We start from the raw sequence: 25,350 nt of genomic DNA, 5'->3' as shown, positions 1-25,350 counted from the left end.
GTCACATACCAAACCAAACCTTCTGATCCAAACAGAAAAGGGTGATTATAAATCCTAGTACACCTCTTGTTATTATCATAAAGCAGCTTTGAATATTGATTAATGGCTCAGTGTTGCATCAACACTGGTATCATTTGGTGTAGAAACAATAGTTCCTTTCATGCAGAATAAAAAAACAAACAGCACATCATCAGACAAAAGTAACAATCTCTTTTAAAAGAAGCCCCTCAATTCAATAAGGATTAGTCTGACTCAGTAAGGCTTAGCTTAACCAAAAAAAAAAAAAAAAAAAAGAAAATGCCCGGCAGTGACAGCACATAGCAGTAAGTAATCAGGCTGTTCATAAAAACCAATATGTTTTGCCCACTGCATTGGATTCAATATAGACGCTGTCACAGCATGACATGTTAGTGTAAGTATGCTTTATATGTTAGCTTCAGGTTGAGGTTTATTTCTAAACATATGCAGGAAATGACTTCCCCTCATGGACTTCAGAGCAAATAGAAGGGACATGGAAAGCACAGCCTTAATGGCTTAATGGAGTTCGTACTGTTACAAGGGGAACTTGTAGGGATGCAAACAACATCCAGCCACATTTGGCAAAACGTTTACTAAATATGCACGACTGAAATTGAAAGAGTTGGTGAAAATCTTGTTTGTTCCCTTCTACAGCTCTTGCAGATAGGTCTTACTGTTACAGTAAGCAGTGGTGAACTAACTCGCCTTTCACGATCCCTGCTGTCTTTGTTCTCTCTCATCCTCACCTGGCCACACACACCTGTCGCTCTGTTCCCCAGTCACTTCCTGTTTCCCATATATGGACTGATTGACTCTCCTCTTCCCTAACTACCCGATCTGGTTCACCTGTGCACCAGCCTCCCTTTATAAGCTCCCTTCAGTCGAGACCACCATGCTTCATCCACTTCATTCATGAAACCGCTCTGCAGTCATTTTGATCCTCGTTTTCCTGAAATGCTGTATTTCCTCTGTGTTCTTGGTGCGATGTACAAGTTCCTGGTTCCTGTTTAGGTCTCTGTTCTCCCTGATTCCCTGCTAAGCCTTTTAAAATAAGCTACTTTTAACCAATCGTAGTTTTGTCATGTCCTCCCCGACAACTGGTTGTAGTGTAGTGAAACCTAACATCGCCAGCATGGTCACAACAACAGCACTTGACAGCTTTAAATCGAAACCAGTGGTGGAGCCTCTGGATCAATCCACATCCTTCAGGGGTTCTTTATTTGAAACTAGGAAGTCGATCATATGCAAGCTGTCGAAAATCACATCAGAAGGCAGCTGTTGCTGATTTCGGCTGCATAAAATATGATCCTTTGACGACAAAAGCACTGAATATTTGGTCTGCAGCAGGCTGCTGCAGATGCTGCCACAGCAACCAAAAAAGAAAAATCTGCTGTAACAATCAAAGGGGGCCGGAGAGTGCTATTTTTATGTTCATTGTGCCGGATCAAATTACATCAACTGCACCAGTGACTGCTGTCGTGTTACTGCACACATATACAAGGCATATGCAGAATGAGTTATTTTATGTTACTGTAAGATAAAACAATTTAGGTTATTGATTTTCCTTAAATCATAAACAAAAAATAAACAATAAATAACAGACAAATGAATCAAAGTGTTGCTACTACTACAATTTTAGGCGCCTGTTGTGCACGAGACAAGCTGCTCTGCCCTCTCGACGCAAATCGTGCTGTTTCAGCAGATAATGCCTGTTTGTGAATCTAGAAGTAGAACACGCATTGTGAAGTAAACGTGAATGACATAAAAGCTAATTAAACATCCCACATACCAATGGCTTGACAGTGCTTCTTTCAACACAAGCGATTAACAGTAATATTAGAAGATCTTCTGTATGCACACAGAAGGAAGATGATTTCGGTTTGATCAACTGATCTATTTAAAATCTGCGGGTTATTTAGAGATCGTATCCCCCGTTTAATTGCCTTTTCATAAGCAAATGCCATCACAATATGACAGATAATGAGATCAAAGATGCATTCACTTCTCAGTCATTGTACAGTAATCACAGTCAAGTTGAATATATTTAAAGGGCTTTTAACAGAACAGGTTTGCTACAAAGTGCTTTCCTGGAGCGACTGAGCAGAAGCATCCCCCCCTTGTTTTCAGCTTTAATGGTGCCTAATACACTGTAGGAGTTTGACCTGCATTTACTGTAGCACAACCAGCACTCCAACCACATCAACACATCCATAGGACAACTTGGTGTTGAAGGAGCCCTGGTTTTCATCTCTGCAAATAAAGACAGCAATTCCACACCAAGGAAAGGCCTTAGACTGAATCGGTGTTAGCTATCAATTGACCCTCAACTGCAATGCTGATCTGATTTGCTAAACAAAGATGGAGCTGTTACAGTTCTATGCAGGGAAAAAAAACGCCGATTGTACCACAGTAATAGCTTTTAACAAATCTGATATGATTGCAAGTACAGAAAAAAAAAATGCTCACTGAAAAAGCCATAACACTTTGGTTAATGGGTTCTTTTAAAAGTCAAATTACCTGAAATGAGAGAGAAAGAGAGAGAGAGCGAGAGAGAGGGAGGATGATCAGTTGCAGATATCATTAGTTACTGTATTTAACTAGAAACATGGTTATTAAACAGTGTTTCAAACTGAGTCTGTTTTTCTCTCACGCAAAAACTGTGCAGAGAGCCACAAAAAATCCAACTTTCACGAGGCTCTACTGTGGGCGAACTGTATCTGAGGAGGAAAGGGGGTCATGAGAGAGTTAGTCGTGTGAGTGACTGAGAGGGATTTTCGTCAGTCGCACAACAACAGAGGGAGGTATTAGGCCCTGGCACAGAGCAGCTACCAACTGTTTTGGTCCGCTACAGCAGCAATGAAAGAAGCTGCTTCGGGTGTGAAGAGCTTACTTTAATTATCAGACACTGGAGTTGACAGTATGGTGCATTGTGCCCCTCTCTCGCTAACCCGGATATTGTGAACATAGCAAATAACTTCTAATACACAGTGGCAGCAGAACGCTGTGCGACTCCGAAACCTCTTTTGAGAGCAAGTGCAAATGCGGGCTCCAAGTGACTGGAGATGATTGAAGCGGCTTGAACTCGGGGTGCGGCGGCTTAATATTAAAAAGAAGGGTGTTGTTTTGAGACTTCAGAGGAGCTACGCGGTATTGAAAGGGAAGCATGCGTGATCTAGGTGAAAAAAGAAACCAACTGAAAACGCAGTAAGAAAGAAACACTTGGCCATAGGTAGATGGCAGATACAGATCACTACAGTGCTTCTTAATTGACCTTGTAGGCCTGTGAATGGCATTTTCTTTCATTGATAAGCTGCTGAATAGAACGAATGTTTGATAGTGGGGAGGCTGATAGGTGGCTCTTACTACAAGAACCACTTCCCTTGTCTGAAAGCTAGCTTAAGTATGCCCTTGATAAAGGCATTTAACTGGTCCAGTGGAGCTTCTCTGCGGTCAGCAGAACAAACTGGAGTTAGTTGCCGGGCAGCTGCCTCTCTTTCATCTGGTCACACAGCCATCCAGACTGTTGCAGTGAATCAGAGCATCCTATTTAACAAGTTTCCTGGCTGAAAAAAAAAAAAAGGAAACTGCAACAAGCGAGGTTACCGCTGTTCTATGTTATGTGAGTATTTGTTTGAATCCCACTGCTATGCTAGACTGATTGGATGTAATGTTCTTTTAATGGGATAAGAAAAGGCATCAGGTGTGAGTATCATACAATCTATGTTGAACCACTTTTGCACTGTGTCTCGCATGAAATTTCCTGTTTTCCTTTGGGTTCTCCCTGACAAACCATTAAAGACAGAATAATTTACTATTTCCGAGTCATGACACATAATTGGTCCATCACACATGGGATTATATCAGTGATACAGTTTGAGAAAAACAGGAACATGGTTCGCAGGTTTGCAGCAGTTTGCTAAAACCCAAGCTGAAAAGCTTCCTTACTGAAAAAGCATAACAAAAAAAATAAAAATAAAATATATTATATATATATATATATATATATATCAAATCTTAAAGTAAGTGTTTCCTCTCTAAATGTTTTGGGAATATTTTGCTGCAGAAGGCTCTGTTGTATGAAATCTAAGAAGTTTTGAATGAACCACTTTGCAGGAGTAGAAAACATTACCAAATTACCAGCATTTGGAATGGAAATCTCTTGTTTAAAGAGTTTAATTTGCACTATGCACTCAAAGTAGACCTTTTTCCAGCTTGTCTCTCTGAGCAAACCTACCCACCAGGCACTTGCCTGAAGGCCTGTCTCCAGGAGGGTGCCCCGGTCTCCCCGATCCAAGCAGACCTTTACCAAAGACAATGATCCATAGAGGAATTCGACTTGCTTTTACTCTGGTTCCTCATCTGAGACCAATTTGCTCTGTAAGGCCCGACCAAGAGCTATTACCCCAACAAAAAAATCGGCCAGGATCACAGGCTCTGCAATTTATTTGGTCAAAAAAATGAAAAATGGAACTTCAAAAAATTGGCTAACCAATATTTCCACACTTGTTTTTAAGCTAATGGAGGACATGCACTGATCAGCCTCACAAAATTACAACAACCTGGTTGTTTCGATGTTCTAGTAGAAAGCATGAAACAAAAAAAAAGTTAAGTCTCTCCATTTACTTGACAGAAAGCAGAATAAGAAGCAGCAGTAACAAAGAATGACATCACTGTTGTCAGCCCTTTGTTGTTTCACAAGTACATATTCAGCATTAGTTTTGAATAGTTTTCTGTAAAGTCCACATTGTGATTCCCTAACACATCATATGGCATATCAGCAAGAAATGTTTTGCATTCGGTAGTGGAGGTGTAGATTGGTGTACGTCTTGGTAATACCCAACGAAGTGACAAAAATAAGACCTATATTTAACACGTGTTTTTTTCACTGCATATACAACACATTCACACTTGTAAAGTGGTGAATGCACATCCACAAATCATTCTGCATAAAACGCCATCACTCTGGCCCCACTCTGGTTTTTTTCAACAGAGCTCTGAATCTTTCAGGTATTCCTAATGTTTCATTAGCAAATTAACGCTGCTGCAAATGACTAATGAATGTCTTCCCTCCTCACAAAATACCATCACACCTTCTTGGGAGCATTCGACAGGTAACTTCATCGCTGCCTCTACTGGGTTAATGTGTGTATGTTGAAGGAAATACTGTATGAATCAACTATACCACATTAGCATTAAATAAAGAGGAGAGAATTCATTGTCCTTCCAGAGATATGTGACTTTGGAGTAGCGCTATGATGGATCCTTGCTTTTTTTGATTCACCTGCCCCCTGGCAGAGGAAGGGATGCTTCTGAGTGCCACTTACATTAATGCAGCAAAATTTGCCTCTGCACCTCAATGCAGTTGAAGTAGGCAAGGGAAGTCTTGTGATGGGAAGTGGACTAAGGGCTAAACAATCTTATATCCCATTATCACACTGGCATTTTTTTTTTTTTTTTTATCCTCTCTCATGCACCCTTCCTCTCTGTTTTCCTGCCTCTCCCCGGCACAGAAATTCGTCTGGAGTGCTGTGAACTCCTCTTCTCAGTGGGAAACTCAGTCAGATCTTCTGGCTGAGAGCTTTTAAAAGCACTATGATTGCAGACCAACCTATGGCTAGGTATTCACCTGAGACTGAGATGGTTGCCATGGTAACACTGACTGTTGGCCCTGTGCTGGCACAAAATAATGCACACAGGAGGGGGAAAGAGAGACCGCCAGAACGGGTAAATCCATTTGACAACAAAATGTGCAAACAGGCCAAACCTCTATCACTCTTATATTTCACCCAGTCATGAGTCAGAGTAGATCCCAGTGGCATTTCAGTCTCCAGATGTCCACCATACCCAGAGTGCATATTTTTATTGCGCCTCCAAGGTATGAGGAAATCAGTATGGCTTATTGGATCTTTGAATGTGAGCAATAAGTATGGAGCCCTGGCCTGGAGTGAAAACACATAAGAAATGCAAACAAACATATTGATCACTCTAATTACCTTCATTGTCCTTCAGGGTAAAGTTGGGATTCACTGGTAACTGGCTTGGCAAAGCAAAGAAAAACCGCTGTCCATTGGCAAAGTCATCCTTATCCACTGCCGTGATAGTCTGGATCACCTGTTGTTCAGAAGACACGGGGTAAATTATTTTCCCGAGGCAACACCTGCAACATTTAATTAGCCGCATTCTCACTTTAATTGCATGCAGGACAAGCGGTTGTTCTAGTTTCTGATGCATGTCTCATGATTTGCTGGTCTTAATTGGACAGTGTCAGAGTTCCTCTCACTTACAGCCAACTGATCCTGCACCATTTTCTCCCCCGCCTGCGTTTGCAGCCTGAAGGAGAGTGGCTGGTTGTGACACTAGGTTTTCAGAGCATTTGGCTTGTGCTGAGGAGGGTGGAGTGGGGGGGCTGGCATCTAACGGTGACATGGGTGCTCTCAGGGCAACCTCAGTGCCACTCTTGTCAGCTTGTTACCCTTAATTGGTAAAAGACACAGTGAGAGCGGTGTTGAGAGAAAAAAACGACCTGATAGCCCTTGTCACCATGGGGAGTTCTTATCTCCAATTTGAGATTTGGACCATTGTTGTGCTGTTGTCTTTAACTGTGTTCAAGCCTTTACCTAATAAGCAGGCTTTTCTTTCTTCTAGGACAAATATAAAGTTGTAATAATTTTGCAGCGCTGTAAAAAAGCATCAAACTGTCACTTGATAACTATTGATTTCTGGAAAGCCACATGAAGAAATGCAATTGGCTGTCGAAAATGGCTGGAGGACACATCACTTTTGTATCGGCTTCTGAATGCTATTCATTGTTGTTCGCCACTATATACTATCTGGTTTAGAGCTAGTGTGTCTCTGCTCTTGCCTAAGCAATTTTTGTGCTTAAATTTCGTCAGAAAGCTTCTGATGTCTCGTCTTCACACCAAGCGTCCATTAGGAGTTGACTGTTTCGAATGATGAGGCGGTGCGGTTTTGGTTGTTAAGCTGACAAAAGTAGTCTTATCGCTGTTATCACATCTTTTACTGTTTTTTGTAATATCACACACTTCACATCCAAAAACGAGACCCAAAATTTGTATTATTTACTGACAGACACACTTGAGCAACCATTTATTAGTTTGGAAGTTGGTGTTCATTTTATCTTATGGTCAGAATCTGCAGTTCTGCATGGATTTACAACAGAAGTTGAACTTAACTTGAGCTAGGTATTCTGTTACAATATTGATGGCTGCATGACAACTAATTAGAACTGTTTCCATTTCCGTGGTACACACTGCACACTGAAATGCAAACCAATCCTAAAACATTAATAAGCAGTTCTATTCTTTCACAGATGTTGACATTTGAATGGTCACGTGCTACCGTCTCATTCAACACATTATAATTCTTCTCGTTTAATCCCCTGGGCCAAGAACTTCGGGGCTATAATGCAACCATAATTCAAATTTAATGCAGACTTTAATTCTAACTTTTCTTCCACTGGCTTGAAACTATTAAAAATGTATTTAGTTGTGTCTTCCCAGTCTTTACTGCATCAGCCTTTGCCGAACCAGCCTTTCAGCCATTTCCATGCTGCTGATTGCTCTATATCTCAAAAACCTTCTTAATTTGAATGAATCAAAAACTACTGAGAGCAAATTGGAATGAGTTTCGATTTAGAGCTGTCATGGTTTGCTGCTGAGATACTCATTTTGTATGAGGGGTGATTAAGCAGCTCTCTGCAACGCCTTTACAGTCTCTTACTGCTCAGCCCTCGCTGAGCAACCCAAGCTGCAGAGGGAAACAATAGTTCAGTGTGAAATGCTTGCAGTCAGGTACTGGCTACACTTTTCTTCCGAGGTGTGTTTAAGCTGCAGACAGATTTGAAGCTTCGTGAGGTGAGAGAGAGGGAGAGATAAACAGAAATAGATGCAGAGATAAATGTGGAAGATTTTTCTAGGCGAATCCTAGATGCTCACCTGTCCCGGCCTTGAGCTCTCACACACAATGACCTCCTCCTCTGTAGCTATTTCTGGCGGATTGTCATTCACATCCAGGACCTGGACGGTAACAGGAACGTGACTAAGGAGGCTGGGATTGTCTGTAGCAAAGAGAGAGAGAGAGAGAGAGAGAGAGAGAGAGTGACAAAGAAGATGAAAGTCAAATGCAAGTCTTAATAACAAAGTAGAGCATCAACACAGTAAATTTAAACTAGGACACACTGTTCTCTTCTTGTTAGGATGTTTATGGGTTTTGTCGTAGGCTGTGCAACTATAAAGGCACTAAGAGACGCAGTGTAGCAGAAGGCAATTTGAGTCTGATCGTCTCTGTGCAGCATTGTCTCATGTCAGTTGATGCGTGTGGTTATAGTGCATTATTTACCCTTTACCCATTATATACCCTTACAGTATGTGGCCTGTGTGAACCAACAACAAGATGTCACAGTGCTGCCTGAAGCAAAAACAGACAAATTTTTTATGTTAGCATTTGCAGAAACGGGGTGTTTGTTGAGCTAAATACAACCTATCATCCCTTTGGAGTAGATTCTTTCTCATAATTTATCCACTGATCCACCATAAAACTATTGAACTGCCTTTATGCAAGGCCGTTAACCCCCACTGTGTGAGGTACCTGGGTCCCAAAACAGAAAAGATCTGATTAGATGTGCAGTTCCCAGGTGCAGGTTTGTTATAGCGTCCTGGAGAACAATGCAGAAAAATAGCATGCTTACTCAGCTAAACCTTTCTTGTATAGGAAAAAAAAAAAAGATCAAGCAGGTGTGGCAGCCTGTTAAATTAATGTTTCCAGATTTTTATTTACTTTGTCTTGTGCATAAAGTTAAGGTTTGCATGTTTGGCTTTTTTTTTTTTTCAGCACCCATAGAAGGTCACCTGCTGTCTTGAGACTGTCTTCTCCATAGATCATTTGTGCAGGAAAGAAGAAAGTCAGGTGACGCAGCCACAGTGGCTCTATTTCAGGACACTCTGCTACTGTAGGTCCTATCAGGGGGTAAGGACAGGAGACCTATATGGTCCTTTAGCTTAGAGGACTTGATCAATCATGTGTGTGTTCCCTAATTCACTAACACACCATGCATTTCTGCCTGCTCTCGGTGACCATTAGATGGCAGGGTAGCTTCTGCAGGATGCTTTGTGTCTATGACAGTATGCAGTGTTGCTAATTTCAAGTGGTCACAGTGTTTCATTTTGCTTTTTGACAGTGGCTTGGCATGTAACTGTACCCTTGAATACTAAGGAGAGGTCAGGAGATAAAGAAATATTAGCATGCACAAGCTCTGTCAGTTGCCAAGAGATTCACCTAATTGTGATTACAAATTACCCAAGTTACCAGATAGCATTTCTTGAAGTTAGCGGGGCATTGATTTAATTAATTTTCAATGAAGGAAAGGACAGTGAAACAATTGGGACTAATTTGATTTTGTAGTTAATTATAAGGAAAATAGACTCCAACCTATTTGAATACAGTCTAATCAATATGCAAATGATCTCCTCCATTCTTGTTTTTCCCCAGACTTTAATTGTCAGTTTCACTATTAACTTACCTGATGTTGGGCTTTGTTTAAATACTGTTTGTTATATTACTGTTAATAATGCTGATGATGATTTAAAGAGTGAAGTGCAGATCCATATAGTCGTTGCTTGTCATGGAACTTTATAATTGTTGTTATTGATTCGGACTCCATTTCTGCGCTCTATGAGTTTATGAGAACTATATACCACCTAACTTTGTGCATCATTCCTATCTAAATGTCCTTACATAGAAATTGTCCATAATTTGAATGCAATTCTGATAATGATTTATAATATCTACAATTAGCTTGGAGCCAGGAGTGTGGAAAACAATCTCTTTTAACTACCACTTTCAGGCAGCTGCACTAAACAATTCTATAAGTTTACTACAGTCCCTGAAGGTATCAAACATTGGAGATTTATCATGGTCATTTATAGTATTTATGTCCGGTAAAGCAAATGGTTTCCACAATACTGTGCAGTAGAAAAACCCTGTTTTGTCTCCAAAATATAAAGATAATTCTAAGACAAAATACCTCTAGACCTTGGCAAATTGCAGGACCATGGCTGAATTGAAACTGCGATGTCTTATTAGCAGTGAGACAGAACTAGAAGTTTCCTTTGCTTACATATTGATTTTTGAGAGTTTCCAGAGACAGGAACCATATCATTGTAGCAGGGAAGTCTACAATCTCTAAAAGCTCATAAAAACGTGGCTACATCACTAAAATCTTCTCTGATGCGAGCAAACAGACACAGCAGGTGTGCCGCATTTACTCGCCCACATGTAAATATTTGCTTTATGGAGAGCAACCTGGGTACCTACCAACCTCCGAGGCCATCACAGTGATGTTGTGCCAAGGCATGTCTTCTCTGTCTAGAGGCTGCGTCGTCCAAATAACTCCACTGCTCTCATCGATTCTGAAGAACCTTTCTCCTTCCTCTTCACTGTCCAAGAAATACCTGTAAAAGGACATCATGACTCTAGCTAGCCACTCCAGAACCACAGCGACAGATCAGTTATCAATTAGGTAACAGAGTTAATCAATAGGTGATAGGTGGCATTAATAGTTTAAACTAACAGCACAAGGAAATACCTATTACACTTGTAGGCTTATTACATTTAATTTAAAAACATAATAATTTTGATCTTGAACATTCCTGTTAACAGTCCTTTGTATGTGTCTGAATTCTGAGGATTATTTAAATGGCTGTAAGGCATATAGCCCCTGACAAATATAGCAGACAGTCAGATTGGCTCCACCATATCGAGACATATCATTTCCACTAAGCTGCAATTTACTCATCACGATCCTTATGTCTGTCAAAGTGAGATGAAGGCCTCATCCTCAATATAGAGCCACTTATTGTTCTGAAGAGCAAAACTTAAAGAAGCAATAGAGCTAATAAGGAACTGAACTTCCATTAAATTGCAGTCATCACTTTGACATAATAATAATAGTCAAATAGTGTGTTTCAAGCTCCAAAAATACTGGGTCCTATATAAAACGCGTGCAACGCTGATCATATCAAGAGGGTTATGTTTACAATTTTTCAGAAAGCTCCCATTAGCTGCACTAAACATTATGCAACTGTTTTCAGTCTGGTGGCAAGCAAAACATTTTTGCAAAATCTGTGGAATGCTCCTTTAAGTTAAATAGTTCTTAGTTAAGTGTCTCAGGGAATGATGCAAGCACTTTGAGTATTTTCTGCACGCACTTTAGTTCAGTGATTCTACTGATATTCATATTCAGTAACGAACTGTACAAAACCTAAAAGAAGATCTTAAAATTACACAAACCAAAGAGGATGTTCTTATGCTTCCTTATGCTCCTGTGGTTTTTCAAAGTCAGACTAGAATAATCCCTACTGCTTTTGAAAATACATATTTTTAAGTCAAGAGCAATTATCTTCAATATTTAATAATGACAAAAGGCGATGGTCTGCTGGCAGTGTTTACACCGTTGTAATGGCTTTCTAGCAACGCTCTTATCGCACTGGAAGCAAAGCAGTCTGTGGAATATAAAGCAGAAGCGAGCTGAGCAGCTACTCTCATGAGTTCAACCACAAAATGAGCATTGACTGTGTATTCCCTAATTTATCTCTTAATGACCTATTTACACCTTTAATCCACCACTCTTTCTCCTGGGAAATATGGCCTAAGTTGACAATTTTCAACTGACATGAGGAATGGAAATAATAAAGGAATATTAATGTCGCGACTGCATTTATTGAAAATAATGAACTTTTATTTTTGCTTGCTGTGTTACAGCTTGGAAGTGCGCACAGCACTCTCAGTAGAAATGTTGTCATGGTTTATTAAATGCCCCAGCACGAAAGAGCATGAAGGCTTTTCAGATGTAAACGTTCAGAGTGCTAAGTGCAAAGCATTCACTTTGTCAAAAAGAAGAACATGTCATTTTACAGCTTGTAGGAGGCAACCCACAATATTGTTAACTACTGCCACTGGTGTTAAGTTGTGTGTTTTTACTGTAGTTTTTGTTAGTAATTTATATTCTTACTCTTGCAAATAACGAGCCCTAAAATGAAAAGATATAATCATTATTTTGACATTATCTATGTAAGTCTGACCCATGATAACAAAATCTAAACAATGCTTTCAGGGAAGTTCTTCAAATTTGCCAAAAATGTCCACGTGGAGCAAATCATGAACGTATTCGTTTTTGTTGGTCAAAGGTCAAAGGTCACCGTGACCTCATGTGTGTCCCATTTCCAACAACACTATACTGTATCTCTGCCACAACATCCATTTGAACTCCAAAAAAAGCTACAGACTCGGGGTTCATTTGAATATTTGTAATAATAATCAGGCCAATAACTTTTCACAACTGCTCCTGATGATTATGATAATGTGTAAGAGCAACCGGAGGTAATAAGCTCAGGACTTTTTGTGGCTATTTCGATGTCAATTTCACACCAACGTTTGAAATGTCACTTTGGTAATATGTTTTCAGCATTTCATCGCATGCATGAGCAGACTGCTGATGATCAAAGAGCACCGAGCGCTGATCCCTCCCACATTCTGACGCCAACACGGGGCGATGTGGCATGGTTGTTTAGCTTTTTTCTGGGTTCAAGTGGATGTCATCTAAGTGCCTCCTGCTGACTTCTTCTTTATGTTGTGAACATTGATGTGATGTACTGTAGGAATGGACAAGGAGGCGGTATCTCACAAGGGGATCAAGAAAGCTCTTTCATATGTAGATTACCTTCTTGTTTACTACAAGTCTTTCACAAAGTCTTAAGATTCTGACATGAATCAGAGAGTCAGTTTTACCTCATGTCTTCCTCCCATTTCAAACTGCACATCATTCATCAAAAACAGTACAGTGCACCTCTCCGAAACACAGATGACACTAGTAATGGTCTCTGAGCTTACTGTAGCTGATGGCAAGGCTCCAAACTATGTTCGTGTAGCATGTGAAGACGAGTGAAGTTTGATTCTAAGTGCTATATTAGCAATACCGAATCATATGAGGTGGTTCGTGTCTAAAGCTACTTCATTGTTTACACCATGGCTTTAGAGGGAATTCAAATTAAGCAGTGCAGAGCTGTTGTAATTTCATCAAATGAGGTACCTTTGCAGAGCAAAACCTAAGATTAGTCCACAGCCTGAGGCTAATATCAATCTTTTTTTTTCCAGCAGTACACAAGCATGTGTTTAGAGTGCATACAAATGTTCTAAGCAGTTGTATTGCCTCAGGTAACTTCACAAGCTCGCAGACAAAACATCAGTTTATCATCTGATAAACTCATGCTGGCAAAAGTGCCAGAATTCACTCTGTTTATTGAAGAGTTTATGAGGCTACATGAAATGTGCATATATGGAATTAGTAAAAAACAGGAGCGTGTTAATCACAGTCTATTTAACACTACGCATAATACTGGTATGACCCAAGACTTTTCATTTTAGAGATGCAAAAGAAACCCCAACAAGATGCTGTCATATAAATTTGATTTTTAGTTTGTTTCTAGGCACAATCTTGCTAGCTGACTTTAATCATAATGGGCAAAGCCAACTAACCTCATTTTTGTTATTCTCAACAAATGCACCTTGGGAAAAATAATAATTTTATTTTTACTACTTTACACTTTATCAGAGTGTACGCTTTATTGTACAGCTAATTAAACAGATAGGGTTTTTAGAAACATCAAAGATTGCTATGGCAAAGATTGTTATGTATAAAAAAAAGAAAAAACACAACAGACACACAAATAAATCTTATAATGTTAGCAACCTTATATTTTACCCTTTGCTTTTAGGTTGATATGTTGTTGATTGTCAGTCCAATGTAACGATACACAACCAATAAGGCACACTGTTAACCTATGAATATCTGTAAAAAAAAAAGACCTGCAGATTGTGTATGTATAAATAGTACATGACGCCGTTAGTGTCCTACCTGACAGGACTGTTTCTGCTGTCAGGATCTTGAGCTGTTACAGCGCCCACCTCTGTGCCACTTGGTGCGTTCTCATATACATCCATGATATAAGGATCCATAGAAAAGACAGGCGCTTCATCCACATCCCCAACTGTGATTTTTAAGGTGGCGGTGTCTTTGAAAGAACCGAGATAGGAAAAACGTGGATCCACATGTGTGTTCATTCCTTCGATGTGGAGGGTGTAGGTCTTTTTTCTCTCATAGTTCAGTGGCTGTTGGGAAAAGGCACCACAGGGACATAAGATTAGCATGTTCATAGAACAAAGCGGTTAGACTTCATTTGGATTGTGCAAATTGACAAAAAATGAATGCTTAATAAAGGCTCATGTAGATTATTTTTCTTTTCTATGGCAGGCCACAAACTCAACTGTAATATCTTAAAGTAACAGTGACAGACCAAGAATAAGTGTGACTTAACAATTAATAAGTTAGTTTACAACCAGAAATCTATTTGTTGATTGTAAGGTAATTATTTATTTTCTATTCAACATCATATAAAGTCTTTATTTTAATGTAATCCTTTTATTTGATGCACTGCTTCCTTTTAAAGTGCATTTCTTCCATCAGTAATAAAAGGACCTCATTAACAGTTCTGCTATGGGTCTAAACTCCACAGGTTTACCTTAGGTCTGTGTTGACACATGCACACTGTTTGCTCAAGGATCCCATTTCCGTGTGTGCGCTTACCTTTTTAAGGCTGATAATTCCCTCTCTGGTGTCCCTGTCCGTGGATATGGAGAACATGTTGGCCCCCTCTGAGTTAATAATGCTGTACTTGATGTCTGCATTGACGCCAAGGTCCTCGTCATTGGCTTTAATTTTGCCTACCGGTTTCCCTACTTGTGCCGATTCAGGGACATACAGCTGGTAATTTTCTGTGAATGAACATGCACACCCATTTATGACAGCAAAAAACTGTTTTAGACACAGGCCAATCTGCCCCCTACATCACTGACTGAGTGTACTCCTTAAAAAAGGTCTTGACTAAGCAGTTTTATTCTGTCACCATTTGTTCCTGTGGTAATGTCATTAAAAATATTCTGCAGTGCTTCAGTGGAAGTTAAATGCTAAATGGAGGTTGATAGCACTGCAGTGGAGCAGATCAAACTCTGAGACTGATGATTCTTCGGAAAATGTTGATGGTTTTGAAAGTGTTTATCGCTGCAGTACAAAATGGAAAAGTCCGAGCCGAGGGGAATTGTGCCCGATGAGGCACTTTCAAAGAATCACAACTTCATTATTACTTAAATTTATCATATAAATGGAGTAAATTGATACTGCAAAACTGAGGGTCTAGATGAATGCTCTTCTAATTTTGCTAATTATGCAAAATTTAACTGCAATATTAAACTACTGAGTCACACAATAACGATGTATAATAAATCATCGTGAGGAATGCTGGATGGGTCTATGAAGGAAAGCCCGCAAGCATGGATAATCAATGCATGCATGAAAAAGGGATAATTAAAATAATTTTTTCCCTACCAATACTGATATATTGCTGTTTTCTCTTTTCGTTCAAGCAGTAAAACCAGAGAACACACTGTGGAGAATAGTCTGCCTGTCTTTCAAACGTATTAGGGCTTCTGCTCTTTAGTGTGAATGACTCTAAACTTTGCACTTTTCAATGCAGCACGAGCTATCCTTAACCTCTCGCATTGAAAATACAATCCAGAACTCCTTTTATAAATGTTTCTCAGGTAATGTAACTCCTCCAGGCAGCTGTAATGGAGGTCTTCTGCTCAAGGCCAAACGTGGCTGAGAACAGCTGATTATTTATTTCCAGTCACAGCCTGGCCTTTTGATATAAAGTGAGCTAATGCATTCAGATTAGTACTACTAACACTTTAACATTACCATTGGTTATTTTGCTAAATTAAGCCTGGAACATGCATCCTGCAAAGGGATGTGTGTGAGCTCCTCTGTGGGTGAGTGCATGCTATCCACAATAATCAGTGTGCTCACAGTCACACAAGCTCCATTCTCATCTACATCTCTACTGGACGCTGCAGACGTGCTGACAGCAGAAGAAGAAATCAGGCAGCGCCAAATGTGATCGTTCTGTGTTAACACGTTAGAGTCTCCATATGTTTATATTATACAGCCCGGTCTATTTACTCTGCTTTTGGTCTCTATAAATAAGCCGGGTATCTTATTATCAGTCCATGTTGGAAAGAGGCAGAGAAAGAAGTGGCTGCTTCGGGGGTTCCCTCAGGCCAATAAGTCAATCATCAACATGGAGACACAGAATGCTGCAGCATAGCTGAGGCTGCAGAGGAAACACAGAGGTGCTTTCCAAGACTGACCATCTTTGAGGTGGTGGACTGGTTTTACAGTGATGGGGGATGGTTCCCATCGTCTCTGGCAGGACCACCGGAGTCGTGGGTCTTTGCAGACACCTTGGCTTTCTATCTGATACAGGCTCTTTGTTTCACAGAACCTCAGTCAACACCTGGGATTTTAGGCTTGTGAACCCAAAATAGTTTTTGTCACACTCCTATGAAGTGGATGGCCATCAGAGGCTCCCAACCTGTCCTAACTATTGAATTTGTTTTAATTTAGCTCATTCTGTGTCACTTAATGTCACAGGCGGTGCAACTGTGTTTATGTGATAAGGGTTATGCCCAAGCTAAAGTCCATATTATCCTAATCGTATTTGCTACTTAAATCACCTGAATTTATTATTAAACCAAATGTGCTTTCAGGACATTTTATTCCTTGAATTATCATTCACCTACATTTACATTTATTTAGTCTAGAGAGAGAAGACATAGTACATACTTTGAGGAAACTTGGGGGGGTTGTCGTTGACGTCTGTCAGAGTAATGTTGATGGTGGTGGATCCAGAGAGGCCTCCGACCTGGCCTGCCATGTCTTTGGCTTGGATAACAACGGTGTAGTGTTCTCTGGCTTCCCGGTCCATGTTAGCTAAGGCAGTCCTGATGATTCCTGCGTGGTGGGAGGAAAACAAAGAGCTTGATGAGAAGAATTATTAACAAGGTCTCTCATGGCACCAGACATTTTTATATCTGTATAAAAAACAATCATCAGTTAGCTGTCAGCCAAATCTAATAAAAATAAAATACATAGCCCACCATAAAATATCTACAGAGGTCTTTTGAGCAATAGCACGAGCAAAGCGATTCGGACAAACCATGCTTTTCTAGTCACACTTAAGATTATAAATTACTGTTGTCAATATATGTTAGCCTTTAAATGAAAGTGTAACACTGTGTTGTGTGAGTAGTCCATAACTCTAACATCATAAAAGGTGCTTCTTTCATCTTTGAAAGAAGCACATTGATCCCGGTCACTTATTGTCAAGGATAGCCTTCCCTCAATTTTCATTATAGTGAAAATCACTGTGCAACCTTGGAACAGGACAGAATGCAACTTTCTAAGGAAACCATTCAATCACATTTATTACTACAATAACACAGCAAACACAGCCATGAACTTTCACAAAGCTAACTCACTGATATATGACTACAGTGTTCGCTTCCTGTGTTGCGCGGTGGTAGCTGATTTATTGAATGTAATAGGTACATCTCTGTGTGTGTTTGACTGTGGACAGCCTTAATATGTCTGTTAGTCTAATATTAGCTTTGTGTGCGTGTGTGTGTCTGTTCTAGAGGGTTAATTTGCCATCTAAGCTCCCGAAACGACACCACCACATGGAGCCTGATTTAATATGTTGCACGAGTTACATCAGTGTTTATTGTAAATGTCACTTTTCCCCAGAGCCAAGACCCTCTGGCAACCATTGAACTTATGTTCTTCTGAACTTGTGAACCCTGCAATAATGCACAGTTGACCGGGAGCAGCAAGACCTGGGAAGAAATGGCAAGGCGTTGATCACAACATGAAACGGATCTTGCCTTTGTTGTCTCCTGTGGTGAGTAGAAACCTCAACAAGCAGCATTTAATATGATCGCTTTAGAAGAATTAATCAAAGCATTACTGAAGCCAAGTGAAAATGTATTATTTACTGAAGTGGTTTACATTTACACAAGAAAGTGCTAATCACATGTTTTTGCATGGACTAAATCACATTATCCTCCTTGTTTGGCAACATTTATGCATTTTTGTGAAGAAACCATGAACATAAAATTTGTTTTGTGGTATTTATATACTCACTCTGCTTCCACTGTTTATTTTCATTCTAACCCAGGAAGCAGGATGGATGTAATTAACTACAAGTAGCCTTTTTTTTTATATCAGTATAGCTGAAAAACATAGCGTACCTTTATGTTTGCTTTGTCCTGGCAGGCACATGATCATTCTCACTATTGTTTCATGTTGTGTACTGTACAAGGCCACCATACTTACATACAAAAATAAATACATTTCACAAAATGAATAAAACATCTTCTATTGAACTACATCAAACTATGCTGACTACTATCAGACATTTCGTTTTATTACTAAAACAGTCAGATAATAAATCTAACCAGTTAATAAGCTGGAGAAGATAAATCGTGAGCTGGTAATGTTTTGTGATTGAGTATTGTTTTTGGTTTTACTCTTACCACTGTCAATTTCAGACGCAGTAGGCAGCCATTTTCAACCCAGAAAACACTTAAAAACCCACTGTGCCGAATGCTGCATTCCCTCCACCAAATGACAAAAAGAAAGATTGAATGCCTACTGTAGCTAGACAACACAGTGCACTATACAACAGCTAAAGAGTCAAGTAATTTTCTCATGAGTCGGTTTAAATCCAAAGGTAAAAAGAAAATAAGGTGCTAGACTTAAAGTAGCCTAGCAATTTCACGTGTAAGCACTTTTTCATTGAAATGAATGGGAAAGTATGTCCAGCTTTTTTGCTGTAGATTCACTAGTTGGCTAAATGAATGCTAATGTAATGTTCCACATCTGCATCTCTATGTACTGTTAATACAACTATTTGCTAATCAACTTAAATGGTTATACAGTATAATACAACAGAAGTATCGTATGTGTTTAAAATGTGTTGTTGTGTAGAATGAATGAATTATATATTAAACTTGATGCGAATGGTTAAGTGCTGCAAAGATCAGAAAGATTTACATTCACTAGAAGACATGATGGTCATTAGATACATCCAGTTGGATATACACAGCATCAGAGACAGCACTTTCATCTGAGACTGTCCCACCTGAAATATGACCAAAAAGCTAGATTACACACTAATTGTTTTTCCTATCAGAATAAATCAGTTTATAAAGAATCAGAATGGATCTGACCTACTCATAGATTAATTATGATATGATTATAGTGCATCAACTTAATATAATTCAATTTATAAAGGTAAAAAACTACTTATTTATAGTTATATGATTACTTATACAATTAAGTAATCATATAACTAACTAGTATACAGTCAGTTTTATGTGGCAGCTGCATTTAAAAAAACAAACAGTTTTACAGTCTTTAAAAAAATGTTTTAACTGTGTTGTACATTTCTTAATATGTGTCTGAAACTAATTCACTTAGGTGGCTGACCATATAAATGATCATTAGTGACATTTAGTCCTCAGTTTCCGGTTTAACTGCTACAATTGAACAAACCTTGATTTTAGAGAGAGTGAATGCAGTAATGTGATTTTTTCCCAGTTTCACCAAAGAGGCAGATATGGCTTTGTTATACAATAGGTCATTTCCTCTTACTCTCTTCAGGACTCTATAGACACAAACTAATCCACTTGCCTCAGGCAGAATAATCATTAAAACTGGGTCAAGGAGCAAGGCAGCTAACAGTATTAAGATTCAAGTGATCTAAGGTCATCCATCATCTGTCACACTAAGCTGTTGCTGAGGTTTCTTACTGTACCAGGACCCATCAGCAGTCAATCAACAAATGGCATGTTAGATAACAATGGGATAGTACTCACAGGCAACAAAAAATAATTATACGAACACAAAGTGTTGGACAAGTATTTGGTGTTCTGCTAAAACATCCATTTAAGAGGTGCAGGCATTGTCTAAGAGAGAGTCAGACAATTCTATAATTTCCACGCTGTAACCTTTAAAAAATATAACCCTGACAAGGTGATGACGTTTCTATGAATGAGCTTTGAAAAGTGTTTCTACTGCAGCACCCACTGTGGTATGAGTAAACTCCAACCTATTGATTCCTTCTCTACATATTTCTCTAGTGGTTGATGCTTTGAGACTTTTTCCATAAAAATGACGGAATCAGTTGTCTGTTTAAAAAAGACTTTTTCAGTGTAAAATGTCATAGTAGTCCATATTTCCCCAACAGGATACTTTTTTGATGTCACGATAAAGTAAAACTAGATGTAGCCACTATTTTGTAGTTTACCTTTAAACATCTTGCAGTAGCACAGTCTCCTTTATATACCAACCCAGGCAAGTGTCTACTTCTCTGCTGTCACATTGTGTATATTAGCCCCTGCTTGCAAAAGAACACCTGCTAAGTGGGGCGGCAAGTTAGACAGACACTAATGTGTCACACGGCCTTATACCAAGGGATAGCAAAGCAAATAAATTTACTTGCACTGTCAGATAGGTTGATGATATATAAACACACTCTGCAATAGCTGTATCTGCCTCCTGTTCCCTCCATGTGTTTGAATGGCTTGATATTAGAATTAGTTGTACATTTTACATAACTGTCAATGTCAAATAACCCGTGAGCTGGCATGATGTCGATGTCAATATGTGTGCAATATATGAACACTGGAATATCTGTATCCTGCTTTCAAGAGAAATGAAACAGCAAAAGCTATATCTTTAGAAAATGCATAAAGTAAACTGTGCATTTAAATTCAAACAAAACTTCAATCATCATTCGCCCACTCTTGTTATGCAGGGGACTGCTTCATGCTTTCAAACCTTAAAACATTTTATATGAGTCATCATAAAGAATTTTATTTCGGCATACCAACATGTCATACTGCAAACAGAAGCACTTTAGACTCAAGGGAGTCTAGAAAAACTCACTATGAGTCTAAATCTTGAACATTGCCATATTCTTATCCTAAATATCTCATATCTTTCTGCTTTGAGTCTTTCATGTCAAATTCCACAAACTTTTAACTGCACTGACTTGTTGTAAATCTCTTGTTTCAGACTGATAAGTGCCACCTGTTTGTGACGAGCTCTTTGGCCAGGAGACCGGATCATTTACATAATCAACGCCCCTAAAGTCGTTTCATTCGCAACATGTGAGTTTAAAGAAAATCACACAGTGATACTTCAGATCTGTTGTCAGAAGTTGGTAAACTAAAACAGAATTAATTTAACAGAGTGCACTAGTGGTAGTAGAGGACAATAGAAAATGTGAGATCGGCAGTGCTGCACTGTGACAGAAGTATAAGGAAATTGTTCAAGCTGAATGAAACTAAAATACATCTTTCTAAAGCAAAGTGCTCCATGAATAATAGCCTGGGCTATATCATTCGGTCAGGGGGGACAATAATCACTGAGATGTTAGAGTAGACACCATTACAGCCTACATAATGTTGCACTGTCAGGTGTTATAACAGAGTTTGATATGGCATTTAAATCCTGACGCAGAAGAGGGAGAGGATTTCCCCTCTTAATACTGAAATGTAGAAGCTGCAAAATTTGCCAATCAAATCTTGAAAATTCACTCAGATCAAGCCACTCCATTTTTTGAATAAAACCGGTGGTATCTCTATTGGTCGCAATGAGCACAGTGGCCTCCATCATTGAGGAACCTGTCCCAGAGAGCTCTGGAGCTCAGACTGCGGTGAAGGTTTATATTTCAACAGGACAACGACCCTAAACCCAGGGCCAAGATAACAAAGGAGTGCCTACGGGACAATGCTGTGGATGTCCCTGAGTGGCCCAGCCAGAGCTGTGCTGTAGCATAATACATAATACTTGAGGCTGTAATTGGTGCTAAAAGTGTTTCAACAAAGTATTGAGCAAAGGTTGTGAATATCTATGTAAATTAGATTTTTTTCATCTTATATTTAAAAAATGTGCAAACATTTTGAACAAACTTCTTTCACATTGTTATTATTCGTTATTGTTTAAAGAAAAATAATGAATTTCATCAATTAAGTCCTGGTCATCTTCTTAGCAGTCTTTATCACTCTCTGTAGACTTTGTGGTTGTTCACAGTGGTACACCCGTACCTCACGATGATGCAGTTGGTCAAGATGGTCTCAACAGTACATCTGTAGAACTTGCAGAAGATCTTGAGTGACATGCCAAACTTTCTCATTCTCCTAAGGAAGTACAGCTGCTGTTGTGCCTTCTTAACCAGCTAGTTAGTGTTGAGTGTGCATAGCCTCCTCACTTTAAACCCTAGTATAAACAGTGGCTGATGAGTTCCCCCTCTTCTTTCTCATGTTGACTATCATCTCCTTTGTCCTTGTTGAGGGTGTGGTTTTTCTTGCACCTTGTTATCAGATGCGCCACCTCTCTCCTTTTTAAAACTTCCATTCCTGGAAGTATTGCAAAACCAGGTCGATGCGTTGAGTGGACGGAGCAAGAAAAAATCGATTTATTATATATGGTCCCAGGGTTGGGGACGTATCAGGTACAGTATGTGTGCCTTGTGTCTTGTTTGTGTTGAGGCTGGGGGTCTCAAAGAGGGAGTAGAATGTATTGGGGTGATCTGGCAGGCTGTCTGAGGAGCTGCTAGTGGTGCTCATGGTGGTCCTGTAGCCTGTAATGTGCTGCAGGCCTTGCCTAATCTGGAATCAGCAGTACAGTAGAAACCGTTCAGAAGAGTCATCCTGTGTGGCTGCATCTTCAAATATATCCCAGTCTATCAATGCAAATCAGTCCTGCAAGATACCCTCAGTCTCTAGGAACAAAGACAATTGGTCTGAGGATCCAAAGAGGGGGTAGGGTGCAGCCCTATACACACCCCACACATTGCTGTAACATTGCTCTGCCATAGAGTTGGCTTGCAAGGGCATGTAAAGTCAAAAACACAGCAGTAAATTCCCTTGGTAGATAATAGAGATGGCATTTTAGCAGTATAAACTATGTTTAGAAACAGTGTGTATATCGCCACACCACAAGTAGTATTTGATAAACACATACATCTCCCCCTTTAGCCTTACCCTTACCAGAGGCTGCAGTCCAGTCTCCTGAGTGTATGGAGTGAGTCTGTAGCTGAACAGCATATTCTGAGACTTTCTCTGAGAGTCAGGTCTCGGTAAAAATCAGAGATATGATACAGTGGCAAGAAAAAGTGTAAACCTTTTAGGATTTTAATTTTAATTTGTCATAAAATGTGATCTGATCTTCATCTAAAGTATTAACAAATACAATGTGCCAAAAGTAATAAAGCAAAAAAAAAGTTCTTATCTTTCATGTCTGAGAACAACCATAAAACCTCATAGTGCATGTGGAAAAACTATGTTAGCATAAGTTAAGAACATTTGTTTCGAGTTGTGGACTAGAGCTACTTCGACTGACAAGAAACACTCCGCACAAGAAGAATAAGCTTATGTGAGCAATGGCTGGTCAAAAGGAGCCTCCAGAGAACCTACATTCAAGAACTGTTGATTTATATAAAGCTGGAAAGGGTTACAAAGTGATGTCAAAGACTTTAGAAATTCACCTGTCTACAGTTAGGCAAACAATCTACAAATGGAGACACTCCAAGCAACCCCGAGTAACAGCCAAAGATTTGGCATCATTGGAACTGGCTAACATCTTTGTTAATGGGTCTACTGTACTCAAAACATTGAACAAGCAGGTGTCTATGGCAGGACACCACGGAGGAAGCTGCTGCTTATTAAAACCAGCCTAAAGTTCGCGAAAGAGCACACTGACGCTCACAGTTTTGGCAAAATGTTTTGTGGACTGATGCAACTAAGATTGGACTATTTGAAAAGAACACACAGCAACACATCTGGCATAAAATGGTCACTGCAAATCATAAGGAAAACATCATCCCAATGGGAAATTCCAAAGTGTATCAAAAGATTTTTCAGCATAATGTGAGAATGCCTGTACGTCAGCTGTAACTCTGATGTAACAGGACAATGACCTAAAACACACAACAGAATGGCTTCAGAAAAACAAAATCCGCCTTTTGGAGTGACCAAGTTGGAGCCCAGTCCTCAACTCAATAGAGATGCTATGGAACCCTAACCCTAACCCTTCTGCAGAAAGAGGGTTAGGGTTCTCAAAAGGTCGTTCTCAAAAAAGACATGAATGATCATCATTTTTTGGGGGGTTATTATTTCAGGCACAATATATGTGTAATTACTCTTCAGATCATGTTTAATGACAAATTTATACAGAAAACCACAAAATTCCAAAAGGTTCACATACTTTTTCTGGCCACTATGTAGGTTTTTCATAGTAGGTACAACAGGTCTGGACCACTTGTGAATTTCACTCATACCCAAAAATATAAAAAAAACAGAATTCTGCAAATTCTCTGAAGTCACAAATCTGTTCTAGGAACAGTCAAGACATTTCCAAGAATCAAAATGCAATGTTGCCCCACCATTCTTTTCAGAGGTTTTAGAACAGATCTGCTGCATTTCATGGTTTGAAAACTAATCAAAGTGCTTGCAGCCACTTTTCGTTAACAATGCACGCTCTGCACACTCTATTGCAAGTCTTTGTCATTAACTAGAGCCTGAGCATTACTTAACATGGGGTCCTTGAGAACCACAGACCTTGGCAAGTGGCAACACTTTCCATTAAAACAACACCAAGACAGACGATCTGACCTTTCAAGTCTCTTATTACCCTTTAACTCATGAAGGCACATCGCTCCTGAGCAATATTTCACAGCAGTGAGTTAGAAACAATAAGCACACACTGAAAGAAGTTTTTTTGTTTGTTTGTTTGTTTTGCTTTGGGAATTCCACTGTTGTTCACAGAAATGAGGAGAATCTCCTGTCAGTCACTTGTCATCAGGCAAACAAATGAGAAGCCCTGCTGTGTCTGGCCGACCATTCAGAAAAAAAACCTTCAACAGCAACAGAGATTTGTGACTAGTGAGAAATGTGCTGCAAACACCTTCCACTTGATGCAGTGCAGCTACATTACAAACAAACAATCACTGAGCTGAGTTCACTCTTAAATGAAATTCTTTAACCATACACACAAAAAAAACAGAAGTATTCTTCAGAGGGTGCAAGTACCTGTAAGGTATGTCAGTACTTTGACATGAAGATCACACCCCTGAACTCCCTCTCCTGACCATTTCTGTGCCGTAATACCTTAGATAGTCTTGGCTAAGTCTCTATGGAGCTTGTCAGTTAATTTAGAAAATAATTGAGAAAGAGCTGACTTCCCTGAACCTGGGCCCATTTGACACAGTGAGGTGGTTAGCCTTTTCCTCAACCTCCCCAGTCTATTAGACTTGATACCATCACACTATCCACCCTTTTGTCTGGCTGGAAACTTCT

General features: G+C 39.5%; 1 protein-coding gene across 2 annotated transcripts in view; it reads right to left on the bottom strand.

Annotated features, from left to right (window-relative positions):
- LOC113162937 (cadherin-18) overlaps window positions 1–25,350 on the bottom strand; it is a 135,857-nt gene that overhangs the window by 12,176 nt on the left and 98,331 nt on the right. For both annotated transcript variants that reach the window (XM_026361203.1, XM_026361202.1), the window contains exons 5-10: window positions 16,772–16,939; window positions 14,678–14,865; window positions 13,949–14,202; window positions 10,351–10,487; window positions 7,974–8,095; window positions 6,012–6,129 (exon numbers count right to left, since the gene is read on the bottom strand). In XM_026361203.1, coding sequence (XP_026216988.1) covers window positions 6,012–6,129; window positions 7,974–8,095; window positions 10,351–10,487; window positions 13,949–14,202; window positions 14,678–14,865; window positions 16,772–16,939 — 987 coding nt within the window. The remainder of the gene's footprint in view (window positions 1–6,011; window positions 6,130–7,973; window positions 8,096–10,350; window positions 10,488–13,948; window positions 14,203–14,677; window positions 14,866–16,771; window positions 16,940–25,350) is intronic.

Source organism: Anabas testudineus, chromosome 2 (assembly GCF_900324465.2).
Source record: "Anabas testudineus chromosome 2, fAnaTes1.2, whole genome shotgun sequence".
NCBI classification, from domain to species: Eukaryota; Metazoa; Chordata; class Actinopteri; order Anabantiformes; family Anabantidae; genus Anabas; species Anabas testudineus.
The sequence above is the reverse complement of the archived record's forward strand: the minus strand, read 5'-3'. Positions and strand labels throughout refer to the sequence as shown.